The 17,548-nt window shown below is 37.2% G+C and overlaps 1 protein-coding gene across 1 annotated transcript; it reads right to left on the bottom strand.

Moving 5' to 3' along the window:
• Positions 1-341: 341 nt before the first annotated feature.
• LOC146865725 (uncharacterized) lies at positions 342-15,024 on the bottom strand. Its single transcript, XM_085640190.1, has 3 exons — positions 14,915-15,024; positions 6,699-12,393; positions 342-908 (listed from the first exon to the last, which is right to left on the bottom strand). The coding sequence occupies exons 2-3, from the start codon at positions 12,348-12,350 to the stop codon at positions 342-344; spliced, it is 6,219 nt and encodes a 2,072-aa protein (XP_085496316.1). The 5' UTR covers positions 12,351-12,393; positions 14,915-15,024.
• Between the last annotated feature and the right edge of the window lie 2,524 nt (positions 15,025-17,548).

Here is a 17,548-nt window from a genome sequence, read left to right as displayed (position 1 = left end):
GGACTGACGCAACAGTTGATTGTGCCAAGTTATATTCAAGAAATTTGTTTTTGTGTCATTACTTTTCTCTTCCTGGGTCTTTTTGGAATAAAGGGACTCTTTTCTTGACTTTTCCTGACATCTACATTTGGCGTCTTCAAGGACATTTCTTGGATATGCCCTCTGTCTGAACGTTGCAGATAGCCTATCAATCTCTTCATTGTATAGAGCTTCAGTGGAGCAGATTCTTCTTGCTCTCAGCATCTGGCTGTATGGAATGCTCCATTTCAATGCACCTGGGTGGCCACTGTTGGAATGTAAGATCGAATTGGTTGCAGTGGGTTTTCTATGGATCCTAGTGGTTAAGATTTCTTCTTCAGATGTATGTCTAGGAAGGTGCTATGTTGTTTGCTCCAAATATAGGTGAATTGTAAGTTATACTGGTTGATGTTCAATTTTTTCATAAAGAGCTCCAGATCCTTCTCACTGCCCTCCCAGAGAATAAACAGGTCATCTATAAATCTCGTCCATGTAACCACCTGTTCCATAAACATGTTATTCTCCGTGGCCCAGGCAACCTCCTTCTCCCACCACCCCATGAAGAGATTCACGTAGGTGGGGGCGATGGAGGTACCCATTGCTGTTCCTTGTTCTTGCATGGAAGATTTCCCATCAAATGTGAACACGTTGTGTGTCAGACAGTATTCCAACATGTCCACTAGCATTTGTGTGTGCTCTAACCATTCCACTGGCCGATCTTTCATAAAGCTCTTGCAGGCCTGTATCCCCAGTTCGTGTCTGATTGAAGTATACAGCCAGACGACATCCATTGTTACCATGATGTATTCTTTTTTCCAAGGGATGTCGTCTAATTTTTTCAAAAAGTCCTTGCTATCTTTTATGTAGGAGGGGAGCTTGATCACATATTCCTGTAAGAATAAGTCAAAAAATCTGGAGCTGTTCTCTAGTAAGGATCCGATTGAACTCACTATTGGCTTCCCAGGTGGATTCACTGTACTGTTATGAATCTTAGGAAATAGATAAAAGGTTGCCATTCTTGTGTTCTCTGTGCGTAGATATTTCAATTCCTCCCAGTCCAATAGGCCTCTCTCAGACCAATCATTCAATTTTCGATGGTATTCTATTTCCAATTTTGTTGTGGGATTGGTTTTTAAGCAAGTGTAGTGCTGTGGGTTATTCAGTTGTCTTTGTCTTCCCTCACACATGTAGTTTGATCCATGAGGATGATGTTTCCCCCTTTATCAGAGGGCTTGATGATGAGTGCAGGATTTTTTTTTTAATTAGTTAATATCTTTCCAATCCCTGGGCGAGAAATTGCTCTTGGTGTGGTCAACTTTCCAATCTTTTTTAATATTTAATATTATTCAAATCGTCGACTGCAAGTTCATGAAAGCGGTCCAAGCAATTACCTGGCGGCAGTTGTGGATAGAATTTGCTTCTGTATTTTACAGTGAGTGATGAAAGGTTATACTAGTGTATGATGAGGTGTATCTGATTGTCACGTGGATGATGTCATCAGTGATGTAATCAGTGATGTCATTTTAGATGTCATCAGTGATGTCACTGACCATGTCATGAATGATGTAATATGTGACATCATCAGCAGTGGATTGCGGACGCGCGAGATGTAGTTAGTACAACTCACTATATTGGAGGAATTTCAATGGTTTTGTTCGAGCGAAATGTCCAGCTAACTATAACACCCCTAACACCTATGGTTTTTTCAGTGAATTTCTAAGGTTTTTTTAAATGCTAATTCCTAACTATATCAGGCCTGAAACCTATGGTTTTTTCAGTGAATTTCAAAGGTTTTTTAAATGCTAATTCCTAACTATATCAGGCCTGAAACATATGGTTTTTCCAGTCAATATATATATATATATCTATATGTATATATATATTCACTGAAAAAACCATAGGTTTCACACACGTTATAGTTAGGAATTAGCATTTAAAAAACCTTAGAAATTTAGTGAAAAAACCATAGGTTTCACACATGTTATAGTTAGCTGGACATTTTACTCGTAAAAAACCAATGAAATTGCCCCGTTATAGTTAGTTCAGCTAACTATAACTCGCGCGCCCGCAATGCACTGCTGATGACGTCACATATTACATCACTCATGACATGGTCAGTGACATCACTCATGACATCACTGATGACATCTCAAATGACATCACTGATGACCTCACTGATGACATCATCCTTGTGATAGAGTGGCAGACCTCCTCTCACCTTAATATAAGCTTTGATACACACATTCAAAAATAGAGACTAAAAATTTCAAAACAATGGACATACCAATACCAGTTACAACAACCTCTTCAGTAATTCTAAGATCCACATACACATCCACTCATTCACCAACAGTCCTATACAGTCACTCATACATGTACTCACTCATCATATGTACTCATACATCTATACATCCTGTTACACAATGCCACTCATCCATAGAGTTACTCACACACATAGTCACTCATGCTAATAAAGAATCAAACATACATTTACTTGCATATACAGTTATACACACACCACCACACTTACTTCTACGGAAACTTACACATACTTAGTCTTTTAAACAATCACTTATAGAAACACATACTTATTCATACAGGAACTCTTTCAATCTCTCACTTTCACATATACTCACATATATACACCAATAGTCACATATACTAGTTTAAAACGTATGTAGTTACTCCTGAAGACACTATTGAGACAGTCATTCACTCACTAACACACCCATACACACACTCATCCACCCATACAGTCCTGCACACATGCTGTGTTCAACACATACAAACAGTGAGTCACTCATTCATGCACCGATGCACTACGTAATACCCCCCACCGAACCATGCAGACACTCAGACTGATACTCAAAAAAACAACTAATAACCTAAATAGGCACCCATGTAGCTACTCACCAACCCATGCAGCCACTTATACACAAAGTGAGAGACTGATACAGATATTTACATATTTAAACATTACTCACTAAGCCATGTATTCACTATGATACACTTAATCAGTCAGTTACACAATCAATTTTTCAAAAACAAATCATCCATTTAGACACTTATATACCCATTTATTCTTCCATCGACCATGAGATATACATATATAAAACATATTTAATTTTCAGAATAACACACATTCACTGGATGATGTCATCAGTGATGTCATCAGTGATGTCATTTGAGATGTCATCAGTGATGTCATGAGTGATGTCACTGACCATGTCATGAGTGATGTAATATGTGACGTCATCAGCAGTGCATTGCGGGCGCGCGAGTTATAGTTAGCTGAACTAACTATAACGGGGCAATTTCATTGGTTTTTTACGAGTAAAATGTCCAGCTAACTATAACATGTGTGAAACCTATGGTTTTTTCACTAAATTTCTAAGGTTTTTTAAATGCTAATTCCTAACTATAACGTGTGTGAAACCTATGGTTTTTTCAGTGAATTTCTAAGGTTTTTTAAATGCTAATTCCTAACTATAACGTGTGTGAAACCCATGGTTTTTTCAGTGAATTTGCAAGGTTTTTTAAATGCTAATTCCTAACTATAACGTGTGTGAAACCCATGGTTTTTTCAGTGAATTTGCAAGGTTTTTTAAATGCTATTTTTTTTTTATATTCTTCATTTTTTTCAAACATATTTTTATTTTAATTTTCTTATCTTTTATAAAGACTATGCTTTAATTTTTAAAATCCTTAAATATTTTTTTTATATATATTTTTTAAAATAAACATGTAAAATTTATTTCCAGATTTTTTTTTTTTTTTTTTTTTTTTTATAGTACGCGTACCGTAAGCTCACGGTAAGCGTACGGTTTACGCAACGTCCGTAATCTATCTACGCTGCTTGCGTATAGTTACGCACTTTGCGTAGCCGCGCGTACTGCGCGTGGGACGCGTGCGCGCTTACGCAACACGCGCACGTTACGCGGAAGTGCCGGGAAATGACTGTTATGCGCATGTGCGCAAGCGCGTGTCTTTTTTACGCGCACGCGTACTTTTTGCCGTAAGCGCACCGTAAGCGTACCGTAAGCGTACGGTAGGTCATGTGATCTTGAAACACAACTTTTGATTGGTTGAAACTACTTTCAGTTCTAGAACTCTCCTACACCACACCCATTCCCCTCATTTCTGCTTGTGATCCCTTGGGAGAAGGAGCTGGTTTGTCTTTGGGATACGATGGCAGAACAGCAGAGCTCTTCTGAGAGTGAGGCTAGCACCAGCAGCACTGTCTTGAGGCAGAGAGCGAGGAAAGTAAAACCTTCTTATGTTTGGGATTATTTTACTTTTCCAGAAGGCCAGCAAAAGGTGAATGCACCCTTAGTTACTTGCAAGCTGTGTAAGCGTGTACTTTCTAGAGGTAATCCTGACAGGAAGTATTCCTTTGGGAATCACACCATGATGAGGCACCTCAAGGATGTACACAAAAGGACACATGCTCAACTTTTTGGAGGTAACTCTTCAGAAAGACGAGCCAGTACATCCACAGCAGCTCAGCCTGGACCATCACCTGCAGAGCTTACTCCTTCTTCTGCAGCTCAGGTGAGCCCTTCATCTGTGGGGGGAGAATCTCCTTTTGCTGGCCCTCTGGAAATGAACCCTCGATTTCGGAAGGTTGATATTCATTGCACATTTTGTAAAGCTCTAATTTGTTATAGGGAGACCAGTGTTTCCCTAGTGAATAACAAAATAGATCAGCACATTTGTAGCTTTGAATGATTTTCCCATGGTTCCTTTCCTCTGTCCCTGCATGAACACAACGGTTCTTTTAAGAGCCAACCTTATCTTTCATCTTTTTTTTACATTTTTTTTAAAAAACTTTTTTTTTTTTACCGTACGCGTACGGTAAGCGTACCTTTTTTTTTATTTTTAAAAAAAAACACTAAAAATCATTTTTCACATTACAAGGTCCTTGAAAGACTACAATTATTACTATTGACTTACCATACTCACTGAAAAAAATATTTATTCATTTGTTTTTTTAAAAAATAGTTTTTAAAATGGTTGTAGTTTACGAAAATTTTCTATATCGATCTGAAAAAAAAGAAAAAAGTATTAATATTTTTAAAACATTTTATAATACAGTACACATATTTACATTTTTTTCCAAAAAATATTTTTGCCTTATTTTTGCTGTTTTCAGAATATATTGCATTTCACTATAAATTGTGAAAGCAATTGCATTCATCATTTTACAGCGGGCAAAAAAAAATAACAATCTCAAAGATTGTATTAAAAAAGCCCAGAATCTCTTCTCACTTAAACTTATCATTACAGAAATGCATATTATTCTTAAAAAATGTCATCTAAAAACAATACTTTTTTCTTTAAAATACCGTCTGATATTTTTGTTTCAGAAGTACATTCACAATAATATATCTCAAATAACTCCAAAATACATCTGATTTTATTTCCTTTAGGCCAAATAGTATTTTTTATTCTTTCCCTGGAATAAATTTCCAAGGGAAAACCATTAAAATTCTAAAGTTTAATCTGTCCAGATCTCACCGATTCTCTGTAACATTTTGGTTCACGAAAATTTTTCGAATAATTTATTTAGTCCACAATAGAATTGCTTACTTTTCCACATGGCCAAATAGTAATTTTTGAAATTATTTTTGAAAAAATTTCCAGTGGCAGTCCAATAACATTCCAAAATTTAAAATGTGCAGAAGTTACCGATAATCTCTAAATTATTGGTTTTTCAAAATTGCATTAAAAATTTAAAAAGTCCACATTACAATTGGTTATCTTTCCTTTAGGCCAAATGATAATTTTAAAAATCTTTTTTCTACAAAATTGCAATGGTAATCCTGTAAAATGGTAAAATTATTTTGTCCAGATCTTGCCAAGTCTCTCTAAAATTTAGGTTTCAGGAAGATTAGATAGGAATTTGCTAAATCAAAAGGCAAACGTTGTTTGAAAATCAATTGGGAATCATTACACAGTGTCCATCCTTTTTCACATTTTAGATAAACTGTGTAATGTCCAGAAGTAACAGTAGGTCCATCATGGAAAATTATTGCAACAGTTACAAAAGTTTTTCCTGAAATTGATAATTGCTGTCCTGTAAACTTCTTTATTAAAGTATCCAATTTTGATCCATCAGCTCTACATCGTTGCATCATTAAAATTACATACTGTCCGTATTCCCTTAAAATTAATGTTGATAACATGTCAGAATTACACTCACCACATTTCATGCTATGATTAGCATCTTTAACTAAGTTTGCAAAAGTGACTGTTTTACTCTCTGGCAATGTCAAATAAATAAACCTTTCATTATCAACAATAGAACCACTTATATTATAACAATTATCACAACTATGTTCCCATTTATAAGAGAGACCAAAAAAAATGTCAATGGGAACTCCTTCTTCTTCCACTACCTGAAGAAAATACATCAAAAATTCGTGAGCATCTTGCTGTTCATTTTGAGAAAACTGTGTTCGTCCTGAACATACATCTAAAAGTTTTCTAATATCAGTAGCACTTTCTATTTGAGTTTTATCTTTACTCAGCTTTTGAAAAAGGAGACTGAGCTCTGAACAGAATCTTTTTCCCTGATTTATTATTATCTGCTCTTGCAAACTTTCCAGATAAAAAGCAACATTCAGCACTACATTTGCGTAGCAGTTGACACCAGAGCTATTTTCAAAATGACATCCTACAACCTGTTCTTCATTTTCCTTATTCTTTTTGCTTGCAATTACATCACTCCTCTTTTTTTTCCTCTTCTCTACATCTTCATTACAGATATTCTCATTTCTCCTTTTACGAGAAACTACACGTTTCTCCAACACAGGATACTGACCTAAATGAGGAGCATAGCTTCTTCTTAATCTATTATACTCCTTTACACAGTTTGTATCAGCACTAACTTTTGAGTCATCGAAGTCTATCATGAATAAACCTGATAATGTTTTGACTCGTGACAAAGCAACATATGCCATACCTTCTTTGAACACACTAGATCCAATGTTCACAAATGCACAATCTACAGTCAATCCTTGAGACTTGTGAATAGTTACAGCATATGCTAGAGAAAACGGAAACTGCTTCCTACGTACATATAAGTCTTTCACAAGCATGAAACGAACTGAACAACGACAAATGTCTTTAACTTCCTCTATCTGATCAAATTTTATTTTTAACCATTCAATTCCATCTTTTTTCTGATAATTAATAAAACCCACAACTCTTCCCATCGCTCCATTTACTAAGCCTTTTTCAACATCCAAATTTCTCCTTAAAAACACTCTACAGTTCATGCAAACATATAGATTTTTTTCTAATCCTGCTGTTTTGGAGATGTTCTTCTCTAGTGAGTCCAATTTATTTTTCAGTTTGCCTGTTACTGTGACAGTAATTCTTCCATCCTCAATTTTGTCCACTGCTTCCAATTTCCTGATCTCTTCCTTTTCCAATTTCAAAAGCTCCTCATTGAATATTGAGCATTCACGTAGAGTTGGCATTAAGCAGATGACACTTTTGTTTTCTGCAATGTTCTTGTATATCTTCTCTGCAACTATTTCTTCCTTTGGAAATAAATTATGTAGCAGCCGAGTCTGTAATGCTTTTTTGCCAGCTTCTGTGAGTAGTCCAATCCTGATATCTTTCAGAATACTTCCATATTCTTCATCGTTTGCTTGCCTCATATTAGTTGTAAGTTCCTTGTACTCAAAGAAGGACCAAATATTTGTATTACCGATGCTTCCCAATGACTTCTTCGTGTCTTCATGTGTCACAGTATTAAACACTGGTTGTCCTTTAACCGGAGTAAGTTGCAAAAGATCCCCAAAAACTATGACGTGTTTTCCACCAAATAACACGTCATAGTCTGTCTTCAAAATTTGCTGCATTCTTAAATGCACAAAGGCAAGCATTAAGTTTGATACCATGCTCACCTCATCAATAATGAGAACTTGCATCTTCTTCAATACTCTTGAAACTTCCAAGCATGCTTCTCCAGTTAGCTTGTTGAATTGTATTTTGTTCTCATGCTCCACTGGTAACATTAGCAAACGATGTAAGGTGATTCCTTTTATGTTATATGCTGCTAACCCAGTTGGAGCAGTAACCACACAAGACAAAGTAGAATCTGTTTTTTGCTTTAGGTAGCTTCTGATGACTTTAATTAGGAAACTTTTTCCAGTGCCAGCTTGTCCGCTTACATACATCCTGATTGGATGAAATGATGTGCATGAGCACTCTTTTTTTTCATGTAGAAATCCGTGATCAATTTTGTTTTTGATCTCTTCATAAATTTGTTGCTGCTCTTGATTCAGTTGTCTTTCCAAATTTTCTAAGTCTATAAATTCTTCTTGAGCTTGATTCATAGCCGTTTCCACTTCATTCATGGCTATTGATGCTTCATTTTCAACGATTGGTTGTCCTAGGGGATCTTGACTGTATGTTCCTGAACTTTGGCTGTCCTGAGAACTGTCTCTAGCAATTTCTGCTGCAATTGTAGTTTCCTGTTCAATTTCTTCATTTAACATTTGCAGATAAGTTGAGAATGTACTGCATTGTATGCTGTCTTTGCAAGCATTAAAAGAATCTTCATAGCTCTGGAATTCTCCCAGTAGTTCATCCTCTGAACGCCATGGTTTAAACAACTGTAAAAGAGCCAAGTAGTAAAATTCTTTCTTGTCGGTAGTGTCGCAACTCAGCTTCCGGTGATTTATCAAACTTCCTTTGGTTTGCTTCACCAAACATCCTTCTTCACCAACGACTTTATATTTTCCATTATTGATGTCTTCTGCAGCTTTCCGTGAATAAATGTAGTTCTGCAGCACTTCATAGAGACACATGTTCTCCAGATGATGACTTCTCTTGGGATAATATGTGTCCAACATGTTTGTTTTCAATATATCTGTACTTTCAGGTTCGAACTGTGCCAAATATTCAATTTCTCCAACAGATTTCAGTACCCGATTTCTCATTGCTGCAAGGCCTAAACTTGCCCAAATTATTCTTCTTGACTTCGAGTAGAGACTTGCAGAAGATAATCTATCTGAACATTCGTAGGATCCAATTTCTCGATGCGATAACATCTTCAAACTGAAACTGTACAGCTTCTTACTGACAGTCTTCTCGTGAGAAATCTCTTCCCACATTTCCTTCAATTCTGTTTTTTCTGATTTCGTAATGTAAGACGTTACATATCGAGCAACAGCAATGGAATTGTCAGCAACATACTGTATATCCATGTTAGCGTTCCACATGGATAAAATGACTGGGTTGTAGTCATTTATATTTTTTGATTCTTCTTTTCTTTTAAGGTTGTAGGTATTCTTAGGTGATTTTCTTGTGATAGTATGTCTCACAGCTGACATAAAACTGTTGACTCTTCCATTTGTAAGAACAGGTCTAGGAAATCCAAATCGACATTTAGTGTAGTATTTTTCTTTGCTCTTGTATTTCCGTCGACAGTATTTTCCACACCGATGACTTTGGAAACGTAGAACTTGCTCCTTTAACTTGTACTCTTCTGTGCTTTTAGGTATAGCACATGTTGCATATTCTTCAATGTAAGATAACACTGCTTCATCAGTATCTGTTCCAAACTTTGGGGCATCCTTGATCCACAGCAGCATATGAATATGAGGAGCACCTCTTGCCTGGTACTCTTTTCTCCAAAAGAAATCCACTACTTCTCCAAGGGGTGGATTTTTTTTATTGCAGATGAAGGACATCATAGCCTCAAATCTATGATTGAAATATCTGCAAACATTAACCGGATCCAATGAGCACAGTTCTCCTGCTGTCTTGTATTCGATGTTTTCAATGTTTGAATTGGCCTCTCGTAGAAAATCCAGTAAATCATCCCAAGCGTACTCGGCGCAGCTTAGGGTAAGGAACCATGTTGGTGTTCCTAAATTGCGTAACATGCATTTTAGTTCACCATGGCGTCGGTACCAATATTCATTTGTCCCACGCTGACAAGCCATCAGATTGATCAGTTGTGTTTCCAAATGATCATCTCGGTGCTGCACTTTCTCCATAAAATCCTTAGCAGACACATTTTGTAAATGTACTCCACTTTTTAAAATGTGATTTACTGCATAAGACAGTGCAGACAAGTCGCTTTCAAATAAAAGATGGAACAAATAAGGGATACTTTGTCGAAATCTGGGATCTTCAGCATATAGTCTTGTAGTCCGATACTCAGAAGCTGGAATCTGTTCCGGACGTTCATCGTATCGTCCTCCTTTTCCTTTAGGAAACAGCTGGGGAAAACATCGAGCTTCCAAGCTCTCCTCCCATACACTCACGGGATTTCCTTTTGCTTTCTTCATCTGAAAGAGATCAATATTGTCTCCCATAACTTCTTTCGAATGGAGAGGATGTATGCTAAAATGTTCATAAATTTCTTCTTCCTTTGACTTGTCCACTTTTTCAATTTGTCCACTTGGTGTTTCTGTATCTCCTTGTAAATCTTCTTCTTCTTCTTCTTCTACTATATAAATTGATTCATACCATTTGTTATTTTTTTTCAAATACAAATTTGCTCTTTGTACTTTCCGCACATCTACCAGCTCCTGCCAAATCTTCTTATTCTTTGTAGGTACACCATTAACCAGAATAATTAATGGTTCAGTTTCCAAAGTATCCGCATCAATAGTTTCCATATTTTTTTTCAAATCCAAGGGCAAATACACCACTCTACCTTTTAAACCTCTCAGTAAATCTGAAGGAGGTAATTTACCAGTTTTGGGCTCCATACGTACTATGGTCTGGAACGGATGAACACATTGAATGAGTATAGACTCATATGTATTTAATTCAGAAAGTTCAGCAGGAATAGCATCCAATTCTAAATTATTATGTACAGCTCTGGTCGGCATTCTATTTTCCTCTAACTTGTTGTAGCAGTATTTACAAATACGCTGATCTTCACCCAATTCAAAACAATTTTCAAGAAATATATATGTTGCAAAATCCATCCACTTATAATTATCTTCATTTTCACTCTTTCTGTAGAGATCAACATTCCTAGTTTGTTTTCTATAATGAGTTCTGCGGCAACAAATACAAGTAACATTTGGTCTTTCATTAGAGACTATTGCAAATTTTGTTATGTGATCATTAAATGTCTTACTTACACAAGGTTCTACATTCTCTTCCACTTCTGCCTCATTTACTGTGTCCTTCTCTGCACTGTTTTGTTCAGGACCAAAGTAACAAAACTGAATTTCATCAACAACCTTCTCTACATCTGATACCGTTCCTCGGAACAGAGCCCTATTCAATTCATTTAACTTTATTGCTGGACTTTTGGCAAAATACAACCGTCTCACAAACTTTCTCATTTCAGTATGATGAACAGCCAGCATCCTAAAATGATGGAAAACACTATTGCACACTTTTCTAGATAGACAAGCAAGAGAATGACCCTGCAAACCAGTATTCTCTCTCACTCTGCATGGATCCAGACTTTGAAGCACCTTAATCTTTTGTTTTACACTTTTTTTACTATATTCTCTTAGAAACTCTCGAAATCTGTCAATAGATTCCTGACGCACAGTGCAAATACTACTACAATTCCAAGTGTACACTGGGGCTTTAGGACGTCTCCCCATTGCCTCATCTGCCATCACTTGTACCTCATCTCTTGGAACCATTATCTCCTTCTCCATTATGCAACCATTTTTTACTTCGTATGAACGACCTCTGGTGTCAACTGCATGCAGCAAACTATTACTTTGAAAATAGCTCTCTTCATTAAAAAAAGGTTCACTACTTGAGCTATGCATCCACTTTCCTAAAAACACTTTACAAAAATTTGTTCTGTTCACTACTCTTTTGCTTTTGCTTTGTGATTTCAGTACATTAACCATTTTATCTAATGTACGCATCCTATTCAAAATTAATATGAATAGTTTCCTTTTTAATTCTAATGCCTTTGCTGCAATGGCTTCAATTTCTTTTTTTCTCTTATAATATTTAGCCTTTTGCTTATATTTCTTTATATCCTTTATCAAATTGGACATAACTCTTCTCTGAAACATTTTTCTACGTATCTCTTTAAATGCTGTTTTTCTGTTTATGTTAAACTTTTCAATTGCAGAAGGTATATTTGCATTAACTAAATCCTCAATTTTTTGCTGTTCTGTAGGTTTTGTTACATTTTTCCGAGAACAGACATTTTGTACATTTTTGTTTGTTTTCAATATTTTGTTTAGGAATTGTCTTTTTTGCTTACCAGAAGATTTTTTCTTTTTCCCAACATCAGCATCTTCTACTAACTTTGGTCCTCCAGTTGTCCTCAAATATAGTTTTTTTTTTAGCGTTTTTTGAACTCGAGATTTTGTAGGCATCTTAAATTTTGTTCACTGTTCTTCAGCAATACCTGCAAAAAAACTAAAAAAAAAATTCTTTATTGTATTTAAATATATTACTACATTTCTTTTCACAATAGTCACAAAACGAAATTTCTTTGCCAATTTGAATGCACACAAACTCCTCTTTTTTTTTGGGCAAGTGAAAATCTGTATAACAAACTGTCACATTATGAAACCAAGCTGTTTTTTTTTCAGACCACCACCGTGTGTATTCTCTGTGACTGCCTACACTCCAGCAGGGGCAACCAGCCTTAGTGATGCTGAATGTATTTGCATTACAGACTTAAACCTGAAAACCCCACTCGCTTCTAATTACTGTGCATGACTATACATGGCAAGCACATGGGTGTGTGCTAAACCTCTGCTTCTTCCCCCAAAAATTCGCTCCTCTTTTCCATCTACTGCAACTGTGAAATCACCAGAGCAAGACGCAATACATTTCTGCCTATAATTCTTCTATGCACACAGAGTCATGTTTTCACATTAGTGCCAAAACGAAATTTCTTTGCCAATTTGAAAGCACACTTACTGCTCTTTTTTTTTCGGGCCAAGTGAAAATCTCTTTTTACACTTTGAAATCACTTTTACAGACTGACACATTCTGAAACCTTTTTTTTTAAATTTATTTAAATGCACATGTCCAAGCTGTTTTTTTTTCAGACCACCACCGTGTGTATTCTCTGTGACTGCCTACACTCCAGCAGGGGCAACCAGCCTTAGTGATGCTGAATGTTTTTGCATTACAGACTTAAACCTGAAAACCCCACTCGCTTCTAATTACTGTGCATGACTATACATGGCAAGCACATGGGTGTGTGCTAAACCTCTGCTTCTTCCCCCAAAAATTCGCTCCTCTTTTCCATCTACTGCAACTGTGAAATCACCAGAGCAAGACGCAATACATTTCTGCCTATAATTCTTCTATGCACACAGAGTCATGTTTTCACATTAGTGCCAAAACGAAATTTCTTTGCCAATTTGAAAGCACACTTACTGCTCTTTTTTTTTCGGGGGCAAGTGTATATCTCTTTTTTCAATTTGAAATCACTTTTACAGACTGACACATTCTGAAACCTTTTTTTTAAATTTATTTAAATGCACATGTCCAAGCTGTTTTTTTTTCAGACCACCACCGTGTGTATTCTCTGTGACTGCCTACACTCCAGCAGGGGCAACCAGCCTTAGTGATGCTGAATGTATTTGCATTACAGACTTAAACCTGAAAACCCCACTCGCTTCTAATTACTGTGCATGACTATACATGGCAAGCACATGGGTGTGTGCTAAACCTCTGCTTCTTCCCCCAAAAATTCGCTCCTCTTTTCCATCTACTGCAACTGTGAAATCACCAGAGCAAGACGCAATACATTTCTGCCTATAATTCTTCTATGCACACAGAGTCATGTTTTCACATTAGTGCCAAAACGAAATTTCTTTGCCAATTTGAAAGCACACTTACTGCTCTTTTTTTTTCGGGCCAAGTGAAAATCTCTTTTTTCAATTTGAAATCACTTTTACAGACTGACACATTCTGAAACCTTTTTTTTTAAATTTATTTAAATGCACATGTCCAAGCTGTTTTTTTTTCAGACCACCACCGTGTGTATTCTCTGTGACTGCCTACACTCCAGCAGGGGCAACCAGCCTTAGTGATGCTGAATGTTTTTGCATTACAGACTTAAACCTGAAAACCCCACTCGCTTCTAATTACTGTGCATGACTATACATGGCAAGCACATGGGTGTGTGCTAAACCTCTGCTTCTTCCCCCAAAAATTCGCTCCTCTTTTCCATCTACTGCAACTGTGAAATCACCAGAGCAAGACGCAATACATTTCTGCCTATAATTCTTCTATGCACACAGAGTCATGTTTTCACATTAGTGCCAAAACGAAATTTCTTTGCCAATTTGAAAGCACACTTACTGCTCTTTTTTTTTTCGGGGCAAGTGTATATCTCTTTTTTCAATTTGAAATCACTTTTACAGACTGACACATTCTGAAACCTTTTTTTTTAAATTTATTTAAATGCACATGTCCAAGCTGTTTTTTTTTCAGACCACCACCGTGTGTATTCTCTGTGACTGCCTACACTCCAGCAGGGGCAACCAGCCTTAGTGATGCTGAATGTATTTGCATTACAGACTTAAACCTGAAAACCCCACTCGCTTCTAATTACTGTGCATGACTATACATGGCAAGCACATGGGTGTGTGCTAAACCTCTGCTTCTTCCCCCAAAAATTCGCTCCTCTTTTCCATCTACTGCAACTGTGAAATCACCAGAGCAAGACGCAATACATTTCTGCCTATAATTCTTCTATGCACACACAGTCATGTTTTCACATTAGTGCCAAAACGAAATTTCTTTGCCAATTTGAAAGCACACTTACTGCTCTTTTTTTTTCGGGCCAAGTGAAAATCTCTTTTACAGACTGACACATTATGAATCCACCATGTGTAACTACAACAAAAACAATTCCCATTTCTATTATTCATTTCTTAAGTTACCACATACATCCCCTCTCAAACTGTAAACTCACCTTTAAAATTAGTTAGTTGTGAAAGAAATGTGTCACTCAAACAGCAGATTATCAGAGCCAGGATCTCTGTTCTGTACACCTCTCTCCTCTCAGCAGAACCAGATAATGGCAAACTTTCCCTCTATTTTTCCACACATATACATGTAAGTTTCAAATCTCAGTGCTTCCCCCTTTTTTTCAAATGTAATGACACATTTCTATTGGTTGAAAACCAACCCTTTTCCAAAAGTACCCTGCCCCCAACTTGACTTCTGCCTAGTACCCTTCCCCCAACTTGACTTCTGCCTGCTACCATAGCAACAGCTCATGGAACACTGCTGTGTGCAGTTAGGTCAGAAGTTCGACACACAATGTTTCAATTCCACAGAGCAAGAGTGCTTGACTTTTCAAACCTAACTGCAAATCCATAGTACTGTTCTTTGGTTACACATTTTTTTGTACCAATACAAAACATGCTTCTATTAATTTTCACATACAGCCTAGTTTTTTTTCTAGAATGGTATGAAACAGCCAATCAGTTCTTTTTGTTTTGTAAAAAATATGTATGCCTCCATTTCCAAACTGTCTTTCTTTTCATATTGCCATTCTACTGAAAGACACCTCCTGAGTGCATCCAGTTCTCCTTTGAAGATGTTCACAGTGTGGATTGTAGGGCACAGCTATGTCTTCTGGAGTGAAAAGTTTGCAGAGAAAACAGATATGGTGAGAGACCTTGCTTTGCCAAATGTAGACATTAAATGGATTGGTCAGAGAGGGTTAAAGTGGCACCAATTGATGCCATTGGTGAAATCCTTCATGCAAATCCAACACCCTGACCTCATAATAGTGCACTGTGGTGGCAATGACCTAGGCACTTTGACTGGGGTAGGTCTGGAAATGCTTATGAAGGACACCTTTGCACAACTGTTTACACTTTTCCCTAAAACTGCCTTTGTGTTTTCCAACATATGCCAAAGGCAAAAATGGAACTGGTCCAATCATTTCTGTCCACAGATTGACAAAGCAAGAAAGCACGTCAACAAATCTGTTTCTGCTTTCCTCCGTGACTATGGTATGGGTGCCATTTACCACAACAACTTGCGTTACGACATGCAAGACATTTATAGAGGAGATGGTGTGCACTTCAATGATGAAGGGAACAGAGTCTTCCTCTTGAACCTTAGACTCTGCATCGGTACTTACTTGTAGGTACCACTAAAAAAATGACTCCATAAACACAACAGCTCTTTTTAGAGCTCCCTAATTTCTAAACTCTTAAATCTGATTTTCATTTATTTATTTTTATTTTTTTTACCGTACGCTTACCGTGAGCTTACCGTACGCGTACCCCGTGATTTTTTTTAAAATCAATAAATGTTTTTTTTGTACTTTTCTGTCCTTCTTTGACCCCCTTACAATTGTTAGGGGGTCTGTAACTCTCCTCATTGCCCCCTTTCCTTGTTTTCACTCTTTTTTTTCAGAGTGAAATACACAAAATGGCGGCCGCCGCTTCCTGGTTTCGGCCGATTCGAATGTTTACTAAGATCTAAGAGCCAATCAGAATCGCGCTCGCGCACGCCACCGTACGCTTACCGTAAGCGTACGGTAAGCGTACCGTAAGCTGGCTCAGATATATATATTGATTTAAAGGCTATTTTCTCAAAATCAACTGAACTGATTTACACCAAACCTACAAAAGGCACTTCCTTGACCTACGGACTACCTCTCTGCCAAATTTCTAGTAATTCTGTTCAGCCGTTCGGGCTGTAGCTCGTTCTAAAGGTCCTATGGAAAAATGCATGGGAAAAACGCGTTTTGGGACCCCCCTTTTATCTCAGCCCCCGCTTGACGGATCCCCCCGAGACTTTCAGGGTAGGAGCGGAGCGTAGCGCCCCACCTATTTTGAGAAATTCGCGAGGATTCGTCGACCGGCGCCAAAGTTATTCAAAATAGAATGTTGAGGTTTTCCTATGGAAACGTGGTCCTAACTATAACTACCTACTGGCGACCGCCAGTAGGTAATATATATATATATATATATATATATATATATATATGCAAAACCCTCTTGCTTCACAACAACGAGGTAAGAGCCGAACTCAGGATTGCAGTAAGAGGAAAATGTATTGACTGACGCGTTTCAACCTCACGGTCTTTGTCAAAGTATATATATATATATCCTACTGGCAGTCGCCAATTAAAAGTAGTTATAGTTAGGATCATGCTTCCATAAGAAAAGCATTTTTTGACTTGGCTATAACTTTGGCATTGTTTGACCAATCTTCATGAAATGTTCCCAAAAAAGTGTCAAGGTAGTTCCTGGTTATCATGGAAACTTTGTGGGTGATCCGTGCAGTGGGACCGAGAATGTTGGGCACGAAATAAGGGTGCATTTTTAATGTTCATTTGCATAAGAACCTTTAGCCACACCTACAGCCTGAAGCGCTGAATGAGCTTACACCAAATTTGGCAGGGAGGTAGATGTTAGTTCAAGGAAATACCTTTTGGTGTAAATGTGTTCAGTAGTTTTTGAGAAGTATAAGCCAAAAGTTTCAGTGATATCTCTGGTCACAGATATTTCGTGGTGCTTTCGCGATTCATCACGAGTGCACGTGCCTACGGGAATGCGCTGATTGGCTGGACGCAACCTGAACA

This window comes from Triturus cristatus, chromosome 2_1 (assembly GCF_964204655.1).
Source record: "Triturus cristatus chromosome 2_1, aTriCri1.1, whole genome shotgun sequence".
Classification (NCBI taxonomy): Eukaryota; Metazoa; Chordata; class Amphibia; order Caudata; family Salamandridae; genus Triturus; species Triturus cristatus.
The sequence above is the reverse complement of the archived record's forward strand: the minus strand, read 5'-3'. Positions and strand labels throughout refer to the sequence as shown.